The 18,609-nt window shown below is 44.8% G+C and overlaps 1 protein-coding gene and 1 non-coding gene across 2 annotated transcripts; one reads left to right on the top strand and one right to left on the bottom strand.

Moving 5' to 3' along the window:
• Positions 1-3,309: 3,309 nt before the first annotated feature.
• LOC128597916 (U6 spliceosomal RNA) lies at positions 3,310-3,416 on the top strand. The gene has a single exon (XR_008383464.1). It is a non-coding gene; the product is annotated as a U6 spliceosomal RNA (small nuclear RNA).
• Positions 3,417-4,585: 1,169 nt separating this feature from the next.
• IZUMO2 (IZUMO family member 2) lies at positions 4,586-18,094 on the bottom strand. The gene is made up of 7 exons (XM_053607211.1): positions 17,863-18,094; positions 17,629-17,703; positions 10,506-10,592; positions 10,261-10,281; positions 9,182-9,262; positions 6,354-6,480; positions 4,586-4,628 (listed from the first exon to the last, which is right to left on the bottom strand). The coding sequence occupies exons 1-7, from the start codon at positions 18,092-18,094 to the stop codon at positions 4,586-4,588; spliced, it is 666 nt and encodes a 221-aa protein (XP_053463186.1).
• Positions 18,095-18,609: the final 515 nt, after the last annotated feature.

Below are 18,609 nucleotides of genomic sequence, written 5' to 3'. Positions count from 1 at the left end.
AGTACTTTAAATTCGGCTTCGCGACTGGACTGTATTTCCCAGAAACACTTGAGGCTCACGCTCCTCCTGCTTTAAGGTCTCTGAGTGCGGTGGACGCTGGGGAATGAAGTCTAGGAGTGGAATGTTGGGCGGGAGAAAGACTGTATTTGCATAGACAACTGTTTTGCAACTGCAGGAAACCTGGTATTTGAGACATGTCTGGCTGTACTGGCACTACGAATATTCTCATTTTAGATAGAGGAGTCTTTTTCCCTTTAGAGGAGGTGATGCCATAGTCCATTTAATCCATATTTCGGCTACCATAGCCAAAGTCTTTTGGACAGATAAAAGTTGGTCACATCTAAACTAATGGTGAATGAATAGAAACTCTGTCACTTAATTTTCCTGGGCATCTGACTTTCTGTTTGGCTCAGTTTCACCCGTCACCTCTTACAGGCAGTGTGGTAAAGGAAATACAGTCCTATGCTGGCAGCTAGGAAATGTATCTCCAGGAATGCAAGGATGGCTTAATACATATTAGAACGCAAAAATTACCTACCTATGTATCAAGATAATGCAATCACATCCAAAAATACAGAAAAATCTTTTAATAATGTTTGGCAATCAGTCATTTGTAATATTTTTTTTTTTTTTTGAGACAGAGTCTCACTCTGTCACCCAGGCTAGAGTGCAGTGTACAGCTCACAGCAACCTCAAATTCCTGGACTGAAGCAATACTCTTGCCTCAACTTCCCGAATATCTGAGCCTGTAGGCATAGCCCACCACGCTGGGCTAATTTTTCTATTTTTAGTAGAGATGGAGACTCACTGTTGCTCAGGTTGGTCTCAAACTGCTGAGCTGAAGAGATCCACCCACCTTGGCCTCTCAGAGTGGTAGGATTTCAGGAGTAAGCCACCATGCCCAACCAGGTAACTAGTCATTTCTAGATAAGTTTAATAAATGAAGACTAGTCCAATATTGAACAATAATAACAATAATGCTAAAGAGTTACTGGCCTCTTCTTGTGTTAAATTATACACATTAAATAAAAACAATATCAGGCTTAATGGTGAAACACTAAAAGAATTTCTGTTAAAGTCAAAACCAAAATTCCACTCACTACTTTTGGAAGAACTAAAAATTTAATTAGACATGAGAAAGAAACAAAAGACATCATTGATATAGAAAAATCTGGATTCTCATTCTTCTTTGTGTGTGATATGATTGAAATCATGAAAATCAGAGCATCAACAGAACAGTAAAATAAACAAGATAATTCTGTAAAATGACTGGGTACAAAATAAAAATGGTTTTATCCCTTCAAAGAAAAGCCACAGGCATGTAATAAAAAGAAATGAGTTACTTGGATTTTAGTATCTTATTTGCCTGACATATTTTAACCTCTCTGTGATCTTGGGCAGTTCCCTTTCATCTCTGCATCCAGGTTTCTTTTTCTATACAGTGTTAATCCTTTATTGAGATAATATGTGGTAGAAACTAGATAGCTGTTCTCCAAATTCCTTTCCTCTACTTCATTTTGACACAGCTAGACTACATTTCCCAGCCTCCATTGTGGTTTACAGGGGCCGTGTGACTAGGTTCTGACCAATAAAATGTGGCAGGAGATTCTGGGAAGTGTAGTTAATTACGGAGTTCAGCTGACCTTATCAACACTTAAAACTTTCTTTGCTAATCTTTCATTAATGTAAAATCTACAAACGACACCCAGCCCCACCTGTTTGAACAATTGGCAGGTTTGAACCCTGCCCCAGCCAAACTGCAACAAAAAAATAGCCGGGCATTGTGGTGGGCACCTGTAGTCCCAGCTGAGTACTGGAGGCTGAGGCACAAGAATCTCACCTAAGCCCAGGAGCTGGAGGTTGCTATGAGCTGTGATGCCACAGCACTTTACTGAGGACGACAAAGTGAGATTCTGTCTCTAAAAAAAAAAAAAAAAAAAGGAAATTTTCCTGTCATCTCACAGGGGTGGTAGCAAGACGTGTTTTGGTTGACTTTTGTATTTGAAACAAATTCGTTGCCAACAATGTTTATGGAGAAATACCACATAAAGATCTGAAGATCTGAAAAGACAGCAGCTGTTATTTAGCCATGGCAATAATAGAGTAAAGCTGAGTATTTTCTTTCTTTTTTTTCTTGTAGAGACAGAGTCTCACTTTATCACCCTCAGTAGAGTGCCTCAGTGTCACAGGTCACAGCAATCTCCAAGTCTTGGGCTTAGGCGATTCTCTTGCTTCAGCCTCCCAAGTAGCTGGGACTACAGGTGCCCAGCTATATTTTTGTTGCAGTTTGGCCCGGGCCGGGTTTGAACCCACCACCCATAATGACTAGCGCCCTACCCACTGAACCACAGGCACCACCCATAATGCTGAGTATTTTCTTTTCTTTTTTTTTTTAGTTTTTGGCTGGGGCCAGATCTGAACCCACCACCTCCAGTATAGGGGGCTGGCGCTCTACTCACTGAGCCACAGGCCCCACCCAATGCTGAGTATTTTCTATCCCTGGGGACTCGTAGTTGTTTACCCATCTAGATTAATGTATTTAAGATTTCAATCTCAGATCTTAGTAAAAACCACAAAGTCCCTTTCCCTGTTATTTAATGCCCTTCAGTGTATGGATCAAAATGTCTCCGTAAGCTGTTCCCCACAACATTCCTAACACTGATTTATTCAACAAATATTTATTGAGTGCCTGGTCTGAGCTATGCTTGCTCTAGCCCATGGGTCCTCAAACTGCGGCCCACGGGCCACATGAGGTGGTGTGATTGTGTTTGTTCCCGTTTTTTTTTTACTTCGAAATAAGATATGTGCAGTGTGCATAGGAATTTGTTCACAGTTTTTTCTTTTAAACTATAGTCCGGCCCTCCAATGGTCTGACAGACAGTGAATTGGCCCCCTGTTTAAAAAGTTTGAAGACTCCTGTTCTAGCCACTGAATCTTCAGTTAAATTCAGTTTTCTCGTCAACCCCCGCCCATTTCTTCATACATCCCTCATTACCCAAATCCTCAACAGCGATTGTTCTGCTGGCGCGTTCAGAAATAGGAGCCCATGTTTTCCAAATCACTTGGTCTCTTCCCTACTGTTAGTGAGTGGTGAGAGTTCTGATAGCAGAAATTTGCGTGAATAAATCTGCATCTAGTATTTAAGTACACATCTTACCTGAAGAAGAGGGTCTGGATCATCTATTAAATTTTGTCAGAAGGCCAGTGATTTCGGAGAATAGTGACAGTAGTCTAAGACTGTTCTTTTTTTTATTTTTAAAATTATAGTTTAAATATAATGGTTTATGGTAAAGATGATAATAACCCTTATTTTAAATAATAGCACAGTGCTCACTTTGGCAACACATATACAGAGAAGATTGGCATGGCCTCTGTGCAAGGATGACACACAAATTCGTGAAGTGTTCCGTTTTGTTTATTGTAGCTTAATTTACAATCACCAAAATGTGGAAACAACCTAAATGGCCACCAACCCAAGAATGTTTTAACAAGCTGTGGTTCATGTATACCATGGAATACTGGTGGGCCATTGAAAAACATGGAGGCTTTGCATCTTTTGTATTGACCTGGATTGACCTGAAACACATTCTTCTCGGTAAAGCATCCCAAGAATGGAGAAGCTGGAATCCAATGTATTCAATTCTAATATGAGGGCAGCAGATGATCTAATACAAAGTGGGGGGGTGGGAAAAAGGGGTAAGGGTATATGGGTGGTGAGAGGGGAATGGGGGGGTCAAGGTGTATGGAGCACCACTTGGGGGAGGGACACAATTATAAGAGGGACTTTACCTAACAAGTGCAATCAGTGTAGCCTAATTCTTTGTACCCTCAATGAATCCCAAACAATTTTAAAAAAGAATAATCAGCACAACTCAGTGACAATTTATTACAACATTTCCAATTTAAAAGTTAATTCCTAAACTATTTGACATTGGCATCTTTAGCATGGGAGTTCAATTTATAAAACAGTAAGAATGGGAGACCGGAGGTGACCAGACCAGCTGTGTCCTGTCTGCCCAGCCTGACAGACTCCATCTTATTTTCACTACATGTACTTTCACCCAGAGGGTGAAAAATTATAGTTCAGATAGAGAGGAAAACCATTGCCCTCCACACTGACCTTGGGGGGTCCCACTACATCGTCTCCTTTCGGATGCATTTCTTTCTTTTTTTTTTTGTAGAGACAGAGTCTCACTGTACCGCCCTCGGGTAGAGTGCCGTGGCGTCACACGGCTCACAGCAAACTCTAACTCTTGGGCTTATGCGATTCTCTTGCCTCAGCCTCCCAAGCAGCTGGGACTACAGGCGCCCGCCACAACGCCTGGCTATTTCGGGTGCATTTCTTCACCCAAGGAGGGATGGCTGTCCCTTTAGACCCTCACAATGGGTTTTCCCTTCCTTTTGAAGGCCCAGGTCACTTCTACATTGAATTAGGATAATTGGTGTCTACGAAAGAGGAGAACCCAGTCCAGCAGAGCACCAACTAGTGGGAGGTCCCAGGAAACTGACAAACACATTAAGAAATTTGTCACAGATTTTATTAAACTTCTTTTCCTTTTTCCTTACAAACCTCCAAACCACTGCCCTATTGCAGTAGAAGTTTTCGGTTTTGCCTGTACGTGCAAGCCCTAGCAAAAGAGAGAAAAATCCCAGAGGTTAGAATTTCAGGTTCTTCCTGCTCAGCTAACCCTTACCCCCCAACCTCTCTTGGGTCTTTGGGCTGATGTGGCTCATCCTTGACGTCATGAATCTCTGGGCTGATTTCTGGCCAATTGAAGTTGGTGAGTGAGGAAAGGGGGCGGGGGTTGAGTAAGATCAGAAGTGGAGAGATAAAGGAAGAGAGAAGGTGTAGTGGAAGCAGAGCATAGTGGGTGATACATCCAAGTCCTAACTCCCTGTCCTGTAAACATGACTTTAATTGGAAATAGGGTCTATGCAGATGTAATTAAGATGAGATGAGATCATCCCGGATTTAGGCTTGGGCAGTACATCAAAAGATAGATGTCCTTATAAGAGAAAGGAGAGGGAGATTTGAGACAGATATAGAGGAAGAAGCCACCTGAAGATGGAAGCAGAGATTGGAGGGAAGCCCACCTGAAGAATGCCAAGGGTTGCCAGCAGCTCCCAGCAGCTAAGGGACAGGCATGGAATGATTCATCCTCAGAAGAATCAACCCTGACAACCCTTGGATTTTGGACTTCTGGCCTCTAGAACCCAGAGAATTCATTTTTGTTTTTTTAAGCTACCCAGTTTGTGGGGATGTATTACAGTAAGCCATAGGAAACTAATAGCACAGGCCTGGCGTGGTGGGTCACGCCTGAAATCCCAGCACTCTGAGAGGCCTAGGTAGGTGGATTGCCCTGAGTTCACAGGTTCGAGACCAGCCTGAGCAAGAGCAAGATCCTGTCTCTGAAAATAGCTGGGCGTTGTGGTGGGCATCTGTAGTTCCAGCTACTTGGGAGGCTGAGGCAAGAGAATCCCTTGAGCTGGGGAGTTTGAGGTTGCTGTAAGCTATCACGCCACAGCACTCTATTGAGAGCAGCAGTGTGAGACTTTGTCTCAAAAAAAAAAAAAAAAGGAAAGAAAGAAAATTAATAACACAGAAGAGTAAGAGATGGAAGAGAGACTGATAGGGTAGAGAAGCTCATAGCGAGAGCCGACAACCCTGGAGCACTCCCCCTGTGAAATTGACTCAGTGCTCACCACTACCCCTGAGCAAGAGGCAGTAGGATTACCCCCATTTTGAATAAAAAGAATCTGAGGTGTTAGGGAAAGGAGGCTAATGGGGCACCTGGAGGAGGCAGAGACAGAGACTGACAGAAATTGAGGCAGAGAGAAGGGGGAGGGGCCAGAGAAACAGTTGCAGGTGGAGGTAGGGAAAAGCCTTCACAGGTGGAAAGAGGAGTGTGAGGACCCCCTTTACCTGAGTTCAGGGCCTGTGGCCCAGGGAAGTGCTTCCATTGTCATATCTTTGAAAGAAGATAATAAATAAATACAGCAATGATGATGATGAATGATAATGAAGGCAACTTGGATGATATTTGTCTTTATACAATGCATTTGCAACATACAATTTTTAGTACTTTTTTAAGGAGGAAGGAGTCCACAAAGACAAAAATGCTGAAGACCCAGGAAAGTCATAATGTGACCCAGGAGTGGAGGAAAGGAGAGAGAGAAAGAGAGATACCATTGAAAAAGGAGGAGAGAGAGGAAAGAGGAGGAGAGAGAAAAAGACATCAAATGATTGAGGAGGAGACTCCCAAGGTACACAGTGGCCCATCCAGGGAGGTGCCATTTTTGAGGTATCCAAAAGGGGCAGTTGGGGGACTGGGGAGGAGGTAAGGATGACTCACGCGACCACGATGACCACGAAGACAAAGATAGCCAGAAACATGGAAATAAGGATGCCCATCAGAGGCTGGTTCCCTGGGTACTCTCCATCCGTCTTGTACTGCAGGTCTATGCGGGGCTGCCCATCAACTGGGGCGGGTGGGGGAGACAGCCCAGACCGCCAAGTCACCACTCTTCCTTATCCTTGTGCCCACCCCCTACCTATTCTCTCAGCAACCTGGGGCAGGGGTGGGCTTCTGCTCTCTTCCTACTTGGTCCCTGCCCTCTCCTGGGGTCTGACTCCACATTTGTCCATTCCCCACATGCTGTGTCTCAGGCGCCATCGAAAGTACTTGGGATACAGCTGGGAACCAAACTGGCACAATGCTCTCACAGAGCTGACGGTCTGTACAGTCTATCACAGTCACTGCAAGGAGCCAGTGCTAAATGCACCTCATTGATGGTCGGGGTGAGAAAGACTCAAAAACCAAGAAGAGAAGAAAAAAGAAGAGAGAGACAACATGCATTTGGGAGGAGGGGTGCAAAGTGCTGACAATCTCACAAGCCTGTATCTTAGCTGGCGACTCTAAAGGTGTCTTTGGGAGTCCCATTCTGCATCTTCTACCTCCCTCTTACCTGCCACTCTTTCCCCCTCAGCAAAGGCTCTTGATTAGACCTTCAAATGATATCCAGAATCGAATCCACCTCCATAGTTACCAGTTTGGTCCAGACCCCACCAGTGCTTCTCTGAGGGGGCTCCCTGGAGCCCTCCCATGCACTCCCTCACATGGCCTCTGAAAGGTGCTGTTTACAACGATGCCAGTTCTCTCCTCTGCTCAATGGCTCCCATCTCACTCAGGATAAAAGTCCAAGTCCTCCAGATGCTCCAGCAGGCCCTGCACGATCTGGTCTTCATGTGACCTCGCCCTTGTCCTAGCTCCCCTAGAGTGTCCTTCTCTCACTTAGCCCTGACCGCACTGGCCTCCTCTTCCTTGTGGCTTAATCATGTTGGATCTTTGTCTGTGCTATTGTATCATCCACATTGTTCTCGTTACTCCCTTATTTTCTTTAGTTCTCACAGTTCACCTCTTCATAGAGGCCCCTGCACCTGTAATTCTCTAAAGTAGCACAAGCTAGATACTGTCTATCAAATTGTTTTGTTTTCAATGGAGCACTTAATGCACTCTGAAATCAGTCTGATTATATGTTCATGTAGTTATCTTCTAAGCCAGGGGTTCTTAACCAGGGACAATTTTTATCACCCAGGGGACAATTTTTTGGAAGTGTCTGGAGACATTTTTGATTGGGTCTGCTACTGGCATCTGGTGGATTGAGGCTAGGGATGTTGCTAAACATCCTACCCATTAGGGGAGAGCCCTTGTAACAAAGAAGTACCCAGCTCCAAATGCCAATGGTGCTGAGGTCAAGAAACCTTAGTCTAAAACCTTGCCCCACTAATATGTGAGGGCAGGAACTACATCTGTCATCTGTCTCCCAGGTTGCTGACTCCAGTTTGAGGCATTAAATACCATCCAAAGGAAGCAAACAGACAAATCTGAAAGTGGGATATTCTACAGAACACAAACTCCTCCTTTTTAAACCAGCCAATGCCATGGAAGAAAAAGGAACTGATAAGAGAAACTCCTTAGTTAAAAAAAAAAAAGAAGTGGAAAATTAAAAAATTTAATGATATGAGAAGTCCTTTCATTGAATCCTGATTTGAACAAATCAGATGTCAAAAATACTCTGGGGACAATTAGAGAAGTTGATTAGAAGGTCTTGGAATTATGAATCATTGTTAAGTTTGTCGGGTGTGGGGAAGGCATTGTGGTTATGTAAGAAAATGTTATTATTTTCAGAGGTATATGCTATGAATAGGTGAAATTCCATTATGTCTGTTGTTTGTTTTAAAATACTATGGCAAAGAGACTTGGCGCCTGTAGCTCAGAGCTGTTCCTCAGAGCTGGTGAGTTCGAATCCAGCATGGGTCTGCCAAACAATGACAACTATAACCAAAAAATAGCCGGACATTGTGGTGGGCGCCTGTCGTCCCAGCTACTTGGGCTGAGGCAAGAGAATCGTTCAAGCCAAAGAGTTGGAGGTTGCTGTGAGCTGTAATGCCACGGCACTCTGCCCAGGGCAACAGCTTGAGACTCTGTCTCAAAAAAAAAAAAAGAAAAGAAAAAAAAAAAAACTACAGCAAAGATAGGTAAATTTGATAGTGCTACCTTACAGAGTGTGTTCAGAGAGGTCTCTCTGAGAAAGTTTTCTTTGACACTCAAATGAAGTATGGGAGTGACGGGAACAGTGTGACAGAGCGAATAGCATGTGAATTGGCATGACTATTTAATCTGGATGGATATGTGGATTATTGTACTGCTCTTTCTGCTATAAAGATATATATATTTTTAGATTAATGAATGAATGAATGAGTGAATGAGTGAGTGACCCTCCTTCCAGACTCCTGAGGTATGGCAATGGCTAAGAATAAAATGTTTCTCTACCATGTGCTATTGGGGGCATTTTAAGGTTCCAGATGAATCTCCCATTTAACAGAAGGGGGAAGGCGAATTTCAGAATGTGGAAGCAACTTCTGGGCCACACTGTGAGCTAATTAACAGTAAAGGCAGGGCGGCCCTGTGGCTCAAAGGAGTAAGGCACCAGCCCCATATGCCGGAGGTGGAGGGTTCAAACCCAGCCCCGGCCAAAAACTGCAAAAAACAAACAAACAAAACCAAAAAACAAACAAAAAACCCCAGTAAAGGCAGACTTCAAGGCTGCATGTGGGAAGTCCCATAACCCATATCCAGTGGGTCATGAATGTCTTCATCTCTCAGTCTCAGCAGCTTACCAAAGCAGAACTTTCTTGGGACACATTTGGGGCTGGTCTTTTGGCAATGTAAACAGTCCAAGACCTCTTCTTTCAGTAAGCCTGGACAAAGGGAAAGGGAGAAGTAGGAGGAAGCCAGAAATCAGAGGACTGGCAAGGGGTGGTAAGGAAGAAGGGGAAAGAAGAGATTGGTCCCTTGGCCCTCATGATTTTTGGAGGTTCCACTGCACAGCAGAGCAAGTTGAGCAAAATGCACAGATAATTCACATGAAAAATAATTTTTATATTATCATTGAAGCGTTGAGTTGCAATAATCCATTTTTTGTTTGTTTTTGTTTTTAGCCTAATCAAATGAAGCAGTGGGAGTGGAGAAGGAACAAAGGAATATGTAACTGATTATGATCAATTAGCTATGAACACTACTGCACTTGGACCAGCCATAGTAGTCCAGTTGAATGAAACATTTAATTAAACACTTGCTAATTTTGAGTTGACACTTTTCTTTCTCTAATTTGGAGCCCCCTAGAGCAGACTGGTGAGATGCCTCCCCTTCTAGAGCACTACCTTCTCCTCTTCCTGCCCACAGAGGAAGACTACATTCCCTAGCTCCCTTGCAGTAGGCTGTAACCATGTGACCTAGTGCTGGCCAATGGAAAGTCCGCAGTGATGTGTGTCACTACCAGGCCTTGCCCACTGTGACTCCCTCTTCTTTTTCCCTTAGAAGCAGTCCAGAAAACTGCATTATCTGTGCAGCCTGGATCCCTGAGTCACTACTTGGAAGACGTGCTCAAAACTCAATGGAATGTAGGTGAGCAAGAAATAAACCTTTGTTTTGTTAAACCACTGAGATGTGGGGGGTTATTTGTTTAATGTAACATAGCTGATCCTATCCTATCCTATCCAGACTTACTCCAAAATTTTTTTTTGCAGATAACTATTATTTTCATAACCTCTTAAAAAGCAAATTTCCCTAGGTACTATGACTTTGGGGGTGAGAGAACTGCCAAATGGAGGTATAGTAGCAGGACTTGATCTGGGGAGACAGGGTAAAGGGTAAGAGGGTGTAGAACAGAAGGGTAGACAATAAATCCAGGACTCACGGCAAATTTTGGGATCACAGGCTGCAAGAGAAAAGAGCTGAGGTTAGTTAAATTGAGGTGGCAATTTAAGAATTAAATTGAGAAGGGATAGGAAGGGAGGGAGGGATGAATCTGGGAAAGCAGAGATGAAGAAGGCTGAGTTATAGGGGAGGTGAAGAAACAGTTTGGGAGAAAAAATGAAAGAAGTGGATTAAGAGATAAATGGGAAAATAGAGAAAGGGGCTTGGTGGAGAGACACGCTGCACCTTTTAATTCATAGGATCTTAAAACTTTCTTGAGTTCCTTGATCACTTTTTCCCTAAAAATCACCAGCTCTTCCAGCAGATGCTCATCTGTGGAGAAAAAGAGATTCTTGTGGGGTGGAGGCACCCAGAAAGCCCACCCCCATCTATAGCTTCTAGGAGAAGGGATGAGGAAGCTCCTTTTCATTTATCAGGAATAACAAAGACCAGGTATTACTGAGTGTCCCCTGGGCAAATCTATGGCCTAGGAGATCTTACATCTAGCTTCTGGTTCACTGTGGGACCCCCAGACTATACCACACTCCATCAGTTTCCTCATGGGGTAGATGGATTTGGACTTGATAACCTCTCTTTTCCTCTTCTTTTATCTGTCTACACTCACTCCTTCATGACTCCAATTGAGCCTCATGGCTCCATATACTATCTGTCTAATGTGGTAGCCACTAGCCACACATGGAACACTTGAAATGGGCTAGTCTGAATTGAGATGTGATGTAGGTATAAAATATATACTGGATTCGAAAGATACAGTACAAGAAAACTGTAAAATATCTTAATAATTTTTATGTCAATTACACATTAAATTGGTAATATTTTAGATATTGGGTTAAATAAGATACATTATTACATTGTTTACTTTTTTTTTTTGAGACAGAGTCTCACTTGGTCACCCTGGGTAGAGTGCTGTGACATCTTAGCTCACAGCAACCTCAAACTCTTGGGCTCACGTGATCCTCTTGCCTCAGCCTCCCAAGTAGCTGGGACTACAGGTGCCTGCCACAACACCTGGCTATTTTATAGACACGGGGTCTCGCTCTGGCTCAGGCTGGTCTCCAACCTGTGAGCTCAGGCAATCCACCCACCTCAGCCTCCCAAGTGCTGGGATTACAGGCATGAGCCACCATGCCCGGTGATGTTTACCTTTTGTTAAAAAGCATGTCTACTACAAAATTTAAAACGACATGTGTGGCTCGGCTCCTGTAGCTCAGCAACTAGGGCACCAGCCATATACACCTGAGCTGGCAGGTTCAAATCCAGCCCGGGCCTGCCGAACAACAATGACAACTACAACCAAAAAACAGCCGGGCATTGTGGCGGGCGCCTGTGGTCCCAGCTGCTTGGGAGGCTGAGGCAGGAGAATGGCTTAAGCCCAGGAGTTAGAGGTTACTGTGAGCTGTGACGCCACAGCACTCTACCCAGGGCGACATAGTGAGACTCTGTCTCAAAGAAAAAAAAAAAAAAGAAAGAAAGAAAGACGGGTGGTGCCTGTGGTTCAGTGGGCAGGGCGCCGGCCCCATATACTGAGGGTGGCGGGTTCAAACACAGCCTCAGCCAAACTGCAACCAAAAAATAGCCAGGCATTGTGGTGGGCACCTGTAGTCCCAGCTAACTTGGGAGGCTGAGGCAAGGGAATTGCCTAAGCCCAGGAGTTGGAGGTTGCTGTGAGCTGTGTGACACCATGGCACTCTAATGGGGCGATAAAGTGAAACTCTGTGGCTCCTCGCTGTGGCTCACACCTTATTTGTATTGGATAGTGCTGGTTTATACTCAGATGCCTTCCACATTTATATCTCTACCCCAAATCATTCACTGAAGTCTAGATTCCTGCATCCAACTATCGTATTGACTCAAGATCTCCACTTAAGGCGGCACCTGTGGCTCAAGGAGTAGGGCGCCGGTCCCATATGCCGGAGGTGGCGGGTTCAAACCCAGCCCCGGCCAAAACACACACACACACACACACACACACACACACACACACACACACACACACACACAAAGATCTCCACTTAGATAGATGTCATGTAGGCATCACAGACTCACTAAGTCCAAAGCTAAGCCCTTGGTATTCTCCTCCAAACCAAGTTCCAGCCCCACGGTCTAGTCCATCTTAGGAAATCCCACGATCATTGGTGCTGTCTTTGACTCCTTTTTCTTACATCCCACATGCAATTTGTCAACATGCCTGGCAGCAAATCCTGTTCGATCAATGTTTCTTTGAAGTGTTCATTCCCTCCCTCTTAATGCTAGGACTTCATCTTTCACAGAAGCAATCTTTCCCTTTCATTCCACTCTAGCCTTCCTGGTCTTGATGTTCTGTGAATATGGCAAACATAGTCCCATTTTTCTGCCTTCCACCTTCCTCTCTTAGACTTCCCTCATGGCTTCCCCCCTCTCTCCTTTTTGTCTTTGCTCACATGCTGCCTTTTCAGTGACATCTTTCTTGACTACCCTGCTTTAAGCCATAACTCACGCCCTTTTTCTTCATAGCACTTCTCCCTATTTGACATATTAAATTGTACAGCAAAGGATTAACTGAGTGGATCTGGGTTGTCCAAACCCTGCACATTCCAAAAAAGGTTCAGCTCTTGCCTGGTTCCTAGAAGGTGCCCTTTAGGTCCTTGGAACATCCTGTGTCTTAAGAATGTCATGGTTTACCTGGAAGCCTCATGCCATACCAGATAGTCTATGCTAACACTGTGATTTAAGATGGGAGCCTTAGGGGAGGCTCCTGTAGCTCTGTGGTTAGGTTGCTGGCTGGTGGGTTTGAACCCAGCTTGGGCCTGCTGAACAACAACAAAATAGGCAGGCATTGTGGCGAGCACCTGTAGTCCCAGCTACTAGGGAGGCTGAGGCAAGAGAATCTCTTGAGCCCAAGAGTTTGAGGTTGCTGTGAGCTATGAGGCTATAGCGCTGTACAGTGGGCAACAAAGTGAGACTCTGTCTCAAAAAAAAAAAAAAAAAAAGGGGGGGGGGGAGCCTTGGGCCATGCAGTGGGAGCTTGACCTCTGGAGGGATTTGATACTGAGTAATTAAAGACAGCCATGCCTATGTGAATGACCCCCGATAAAAATCTTGGACACTAAGGCTCAGGTGAGCTTCCCTGGTTGGTGATATTCTGTGCATATCATCACACTTCATTGCTGGGAGAATCAATCATTGTCCCTATGACTCCATTGGGAAGAGGACAACTGGAAGCTCATACCTAATCTCTCCTGGACTTCTCCCTACACATCTTTTTCATTTGCTGATTTTAATCTGTGTCCTTTCATGGTAATAAACTATAAGTGAGTATAACAACTTTACAGAGTTCTGTGTTTTTCTAGGAAATCTTTGAACCTAAAAGTGTTCTTGGGGACCCCTAAACACACATCTATGTTATATTGCTTTATCTTATTTCTTGTCTGTCTCTCCCTCTAGCATATAAGCTCCACAGAAGTAGGAACTGTAGTCTTTTATTCACTGCGGTATCTCCAGCTACGAGGATGGTGCCTAGCATAGAGTGACTAGCATGTGTAAGAGCTCAATGAGTATTTGTAGAATGAATAATTAAATTTTTAAGTGCTATGCCAGCCCAAATTCTCTAGCCATCTAAGTGCCATTGTAACAGTGCCAGTTATGTTCTGAGCAACTTTTCAGGTCACTGAACCAAAGGATTTCAGTCGGTGGGGTGGTGGGGGCCTGAGCCTCCTCTGCTGGCTCCATTCAGTTATTTCCCCTCAGAGAACTTCATTGTCCTTCCCACAAAAATAGGGGTGAAAATTTTTAGCTTAAATAAATATAAAGCCCACAGTCTACATAGTCTATGTAAAAAATGCCACTACAATAAGGCATTTGTTTGGGACCTTAATGCCATCAAATCAGTATGGCCTATGAGGGTTCTCGGAAAGGGGAAGTATGAAGAGGCCACAGATACGTGGCCAGAAAGAAGGATGAAGGAAGAGGCTGGTATTTTATATCTAGATGCAAAATTCACAACTCAGCCACATACTAGAATTATGTGGGTAAACTCAGGCAAGGGTCATTAATGGAGACCAAAACTTTGAGAGGAAAGACTTGGGAACGTGGCACTCACACACTCCCCAGTCTCACAGCACAGACCGTCTATGTAAAAGAGGGAACGGTGTCTTTACAGGGGATAAAACTGACAAAGTCCACCTTAACCAGACAAGTAAACTTCAGTGGCATCAGATGCCCTAAGAGGCACAAGAGATCCCATCTGTGATAGTTTTGGAAACTAGGAATAACTTGAATCTAATACTAAGGAAACAATCAGATACATCTGAATTAGGGATTGTTGGCAGACTGATTGGCCTGGGATCTTTGAAAATGTCAAGGTCAGGCTTGGCACTGTAGCACAGTGGTTACGGCACTGGCCACATACACAGAGGCTGGCAGGTTCGAAGCCAGCCCAGACCAGCTAAGCAACAATGACAACTGCAACAGAATAAAAAAAAAAAAAATAGCCAGGTGTTGTGGCGGGCATCTGTAGTCTCAGCTGCTCGGGAGGCTAAGGCCAGAGAATCACTTAAGCCCAGAGTTTGAGACTCTGTCTCAAAAAAAGAATAAAAAATAAAAATGTCAAGGTCATAAAAGACAACTAAATGCAATGCAAGGTTGCCAGAACACATCACAGATCAAAGGAAAACTAACGATGAAAGGCATTATCAGACAGTTGGGGAAATTCAAATGAGGACTAGACAGTATGGAATTGATGTTAAATTTCTTAGTTACTCTCATGTAAGAGAATGTCCTTACTTGTTCTTAGGAGATGCCTGCTGATGCATGTAGGGTTGAAGTGTTGTGCTATCTGCCACTAACTCGTAAATGGCTCACACACACATGGGGGGAGTGAGAAAGCAAAGGTGGTATTATGTTAACATGTGGCAAAATGTTAACAAACGTGTACAGGTGTTCACTGTACTCTTTTTGGAACTTTCCTATGCTTTTGAATTTTTTCAAAATAAAAATCACCTATAGAACTTTAAAAATTACTGATGTCCGGCTGCACCTGTAGCTCAACAGAGTAGGGCGCTAGCCCCATATGCCAGAGGTGGCGGGTTCAAATCCAGCCCTGGCCAAAAACTGCCCCCCAAAATAAATAAATAAATAAATTACTGATGTCCAGATTCAACCCCTGATAATCTGATTTAATTGGCCTGAGCTGCTGCCACCTAGGCTTCTGGATTGTTTCAAAAGCTCCCCAGTGGGGCTGGGTGAAGTGGCTCCCACCTGTAATCCTAGCACTCTAGAAGGCTGAGGCAGGTGGATTGCATGAGCTCAGGAGTTTGAGACCAGCCTGAGCAAGAGAGAGACTCTGAGATTCCATCTCTAAAAATAGTGGGACATCGTGTCAGGAGGCTGTAGTCCCAGCTGCTTGAGAGGCTGAGGCAAGAGTTTGAGGTTGCTGTGAGTCATAACACCACAGAACTCAGCCCCAGAGCAAGTGAGTGAGACTCTGTGTCACAAACAAAACAAAAACTCCTCAGTGAGTTGCAGTGTACAGCTTGGGTTGAAACATGCTGCTCTATATCAGGGCTCAACAAAGTTTTTCAACTAAGGTACAGATAGTAAATATTTTCAGCTTTGAGCGCCAGACCTCCCCATTGCAACTGCTTAGATCTATCTTGGACAGCCAATGCCAGCCACAATATGTGAGTGAATGGGAGTAGCTGTGTTCTAATAAAACTTTATTTATAAAAACAGGGGGCTGGTAGATTTGTTCCAGTGACTGCAGTTTGCCAAGCCCTGCTCTAGGCAAATGACACTCAGCATGATAATCTCAATTGCTAACATTTATTGAGCACTATGTGCCAGACTTTGTTCTAAATGTACATGCACAAACTCATTGACAAGTGACTATGAGGTGCTGTTATGTTCCCATTTTATAGATAGGGAAATTGAGGCACAAAGAAGTTAAACAGCTTGCTTAAAGTTAGACAGGCTTTGAACCCAGAGCAGTCTGCTCTCAGGGCCTCCATTCTCTACCACCTCTCTCAAATGTCTGGAATGAGAATCCACTCTCCCTGCCTGCTCCTCAGCTGAGGATGGTATGGTGGTGGTTGATTCCCTAGGAAGGGGCTGAGCCTGGTCAAAGAGAACTACATATGTCTGCATTTTGAAAAACAGGTCTATTGAGATATAATTCATATACAAATCCCTCATGTAAAGGGTACAATTGAAGGGTGTTTAGTATATTCACCTATTTTCGTATTTTGCAATCATCATGATCAATTTTGGAATATGTGTTACCCCAGAAAGAACCTTGTGCCTATTAGCATGTATTTTAAAAATATTTTTAGTAAATTTTTTTTTTTAGAGACAGAGTTTCACTTTGCCGTCCTCGGTACAGTGCCTTGGCATCACAGCTCACAGCAACCTCCAGCTTTTGGGCTTAGGCGATTCTCTTGCCTCTACCTCCCAAGTAGCTGGGACTACAAGCGCCCACCACAACGCCCGGCTATTTTTTGTTGCAGTTTGGCCGGGGCCGGGTTTAACCTGACACTCTCTGTATATGGGGTGGGCGCCCTACTCACTGAGCCACAAGCACTGCCCAAATATTTTTCATATTTACTAAATGTTAGGGTTATTCCTCAAAAGAGATAAAATTTAATTTTGTTACATAATTAGCATGATTATTATTTTCTTTTGATTCTATGACTATTTCTCATTATTTAAAAAGGGGGAAAAAGAAGAAATTGAAAACTACAGTTTGACAAGCATAGGGAAGAAATCAAACATCTCAGTCCCTTTAACCTGTTAGACAGGTAGAATAAATATTTTGATTATTCACTTTATACAAACTAATATACACATTTGCATCTAAAAAATACTAGCGGGCTCCCCATGACGTCATCTATTCCTCAAGGTGGGGCGGAGCTTCTGAGCGGGGTGGGACCACGTGCCCGGAGTCCACAGGATCCTCTACTGCCCTCTGCTGGGAAATGTCATAACAACCATACTAATCTTCGACAACTGAGTAACCTTGCGAATGGCGCCCTACGAGTCGCTGAATATAAAACCAGAAGAGGCATCTGAGGGATGATGGTTAAGAATACAAATCTTCAGTGCTGTAACTTCCTAGCAGTGTGACTTTGGGCCGGTCACCTAACCTCCTGAGCCTCAGTTTCCCCCTCTGTGAAGTGCACATCACAATGATGTCCAGCTCCGTGAACTGCCATGGATTTCTCTAAGCATGTAGGACGCGGCCAGGCACAGAGTAAAGGCCTCACGCGTGTTTGCTTTTATTTTTATAACGGGGGGGTGGGGAGGGGAGCGTTGCCGCCCTGTGGAAAGGACGGCGGGGGAAGGGTGCTGGGGAGTGGGACTCCCTCCTTGCTCCTACCTCTCAGAGAATTAACCATTAAGCGCTGCGTTAGGTTCTTGGTAAAGGACGCCACATGGTCCAGCTTATCTATCCCTGGGGACGAGAAGGGAGGAAATTGGAGCGGATCCTCCAGAGAGCCGAATGCTCCCTTACCTCCTCCAGATCCGGCCCTACCCTCCTGTCTCGGGGGCACAGTCTGCAGAGCCTCTCTCCCACCCGCGCCACCCGCTCCCAGACTTCTGCAGCACGCACCCACTTTCCCCACAAACGCGTTCAGCGCGTAGTCCCGGAAGAAAGGCCCCTCCATGCCTAGTAGCAGGGCCTGGGCGCGGGCCTTCAGCTGCTCATGGTGAAAGCGATGGGGGATGAGGGCATGGCGCAGTCTAATCAGGGCCTCCTGCACCGAGGAGTCGCACTGCAGGCAGCCCCGGCCTCCGGGGGCGCTCAGGCCCAAGAGCAACAGAAGGGCCAAGGCCAAAGGCATGGCGGGGTCTTTGTGACGTCACAGAGGGGACCCCTGTAGGCCTCACCCCCTCGGCGAGATCAGGGAGGGCCAGGCAGGATCTGAGTGAGTTCAAGATCTAATTTGCTGAGCACCTATTATGTGCCAGGCGTGGTTCTAAATCCTAAGGAGAGAGTCAAGAAAAAAAATAGAGGCTTGGTGCCCGTAGCCCAGTGGTTATGGCGCCAGCCACATACACCAAAGCTGGAGGGTTCAAACTCCACCCAGGCCAGTTAAACAAAAATGGCAAATGCAATAAAAAATAGCTGGGCTTGGGGTGGCGCCTGTGGCTCAAGGAGTAGGGCGCCGGTCCCATATGCCGGAGGTGGCAGGTTCAAACCCAGCCCCGGCCAAAACCACACACACACACAAAAAAAAAATAGCTGGGCGTTATGGCGGGTGCCTGTAGTCCCATCTACTTGGGAGGCTGAGGCAAGAGCATCTCTTAAGCCCAAGAGTTTGAGGCTGCTGTGAGCTGTGATGCCACAGAACTCTAC

The sequence above is a fragment of the Nycticebus coucang genome, chromosome 10, assembly GCF_027406575.1.
Source record: "Nycticebus coucang isolate mNycCou1 chromosome 10, mNycCou1.pri, whole genome shotgun sequence".
In the NCBI taxonomy this organism is placed as follows: Eukaryota; Metazoa; Chordata; class Mammalia; order Primates; family Lorisidae; genus Nycticebus; species Nycticebus coucang.
This window is presented reverse-complemented; position numbering and strand designations above follow the sequence as displayed.

Coding starts and splice junctions, on each gene's coding strand:
- IZUMO2 (XM_053607211.1), bottom strand. CDS start 18,094: ATGCCTTTGGCCTTGGCCCTTCTGTTGCTCTTGGGCCTGAGCGCCCCC. Junction 10,593..17,628: donor AATGGTTAATTCTCTGAGAG/GTAGGAGCAAGG, acceptor TTTTCTCCACAG/ATGAGCATCTGCTGGAAGAG. Junction 6,481..9,181: donor CCCAAGAAAGTTCTGCTTTG/GTAAGCTGCTGA, acceptor CACCCGCCCCAG/TTGATGGGCAGCCCCGCATA.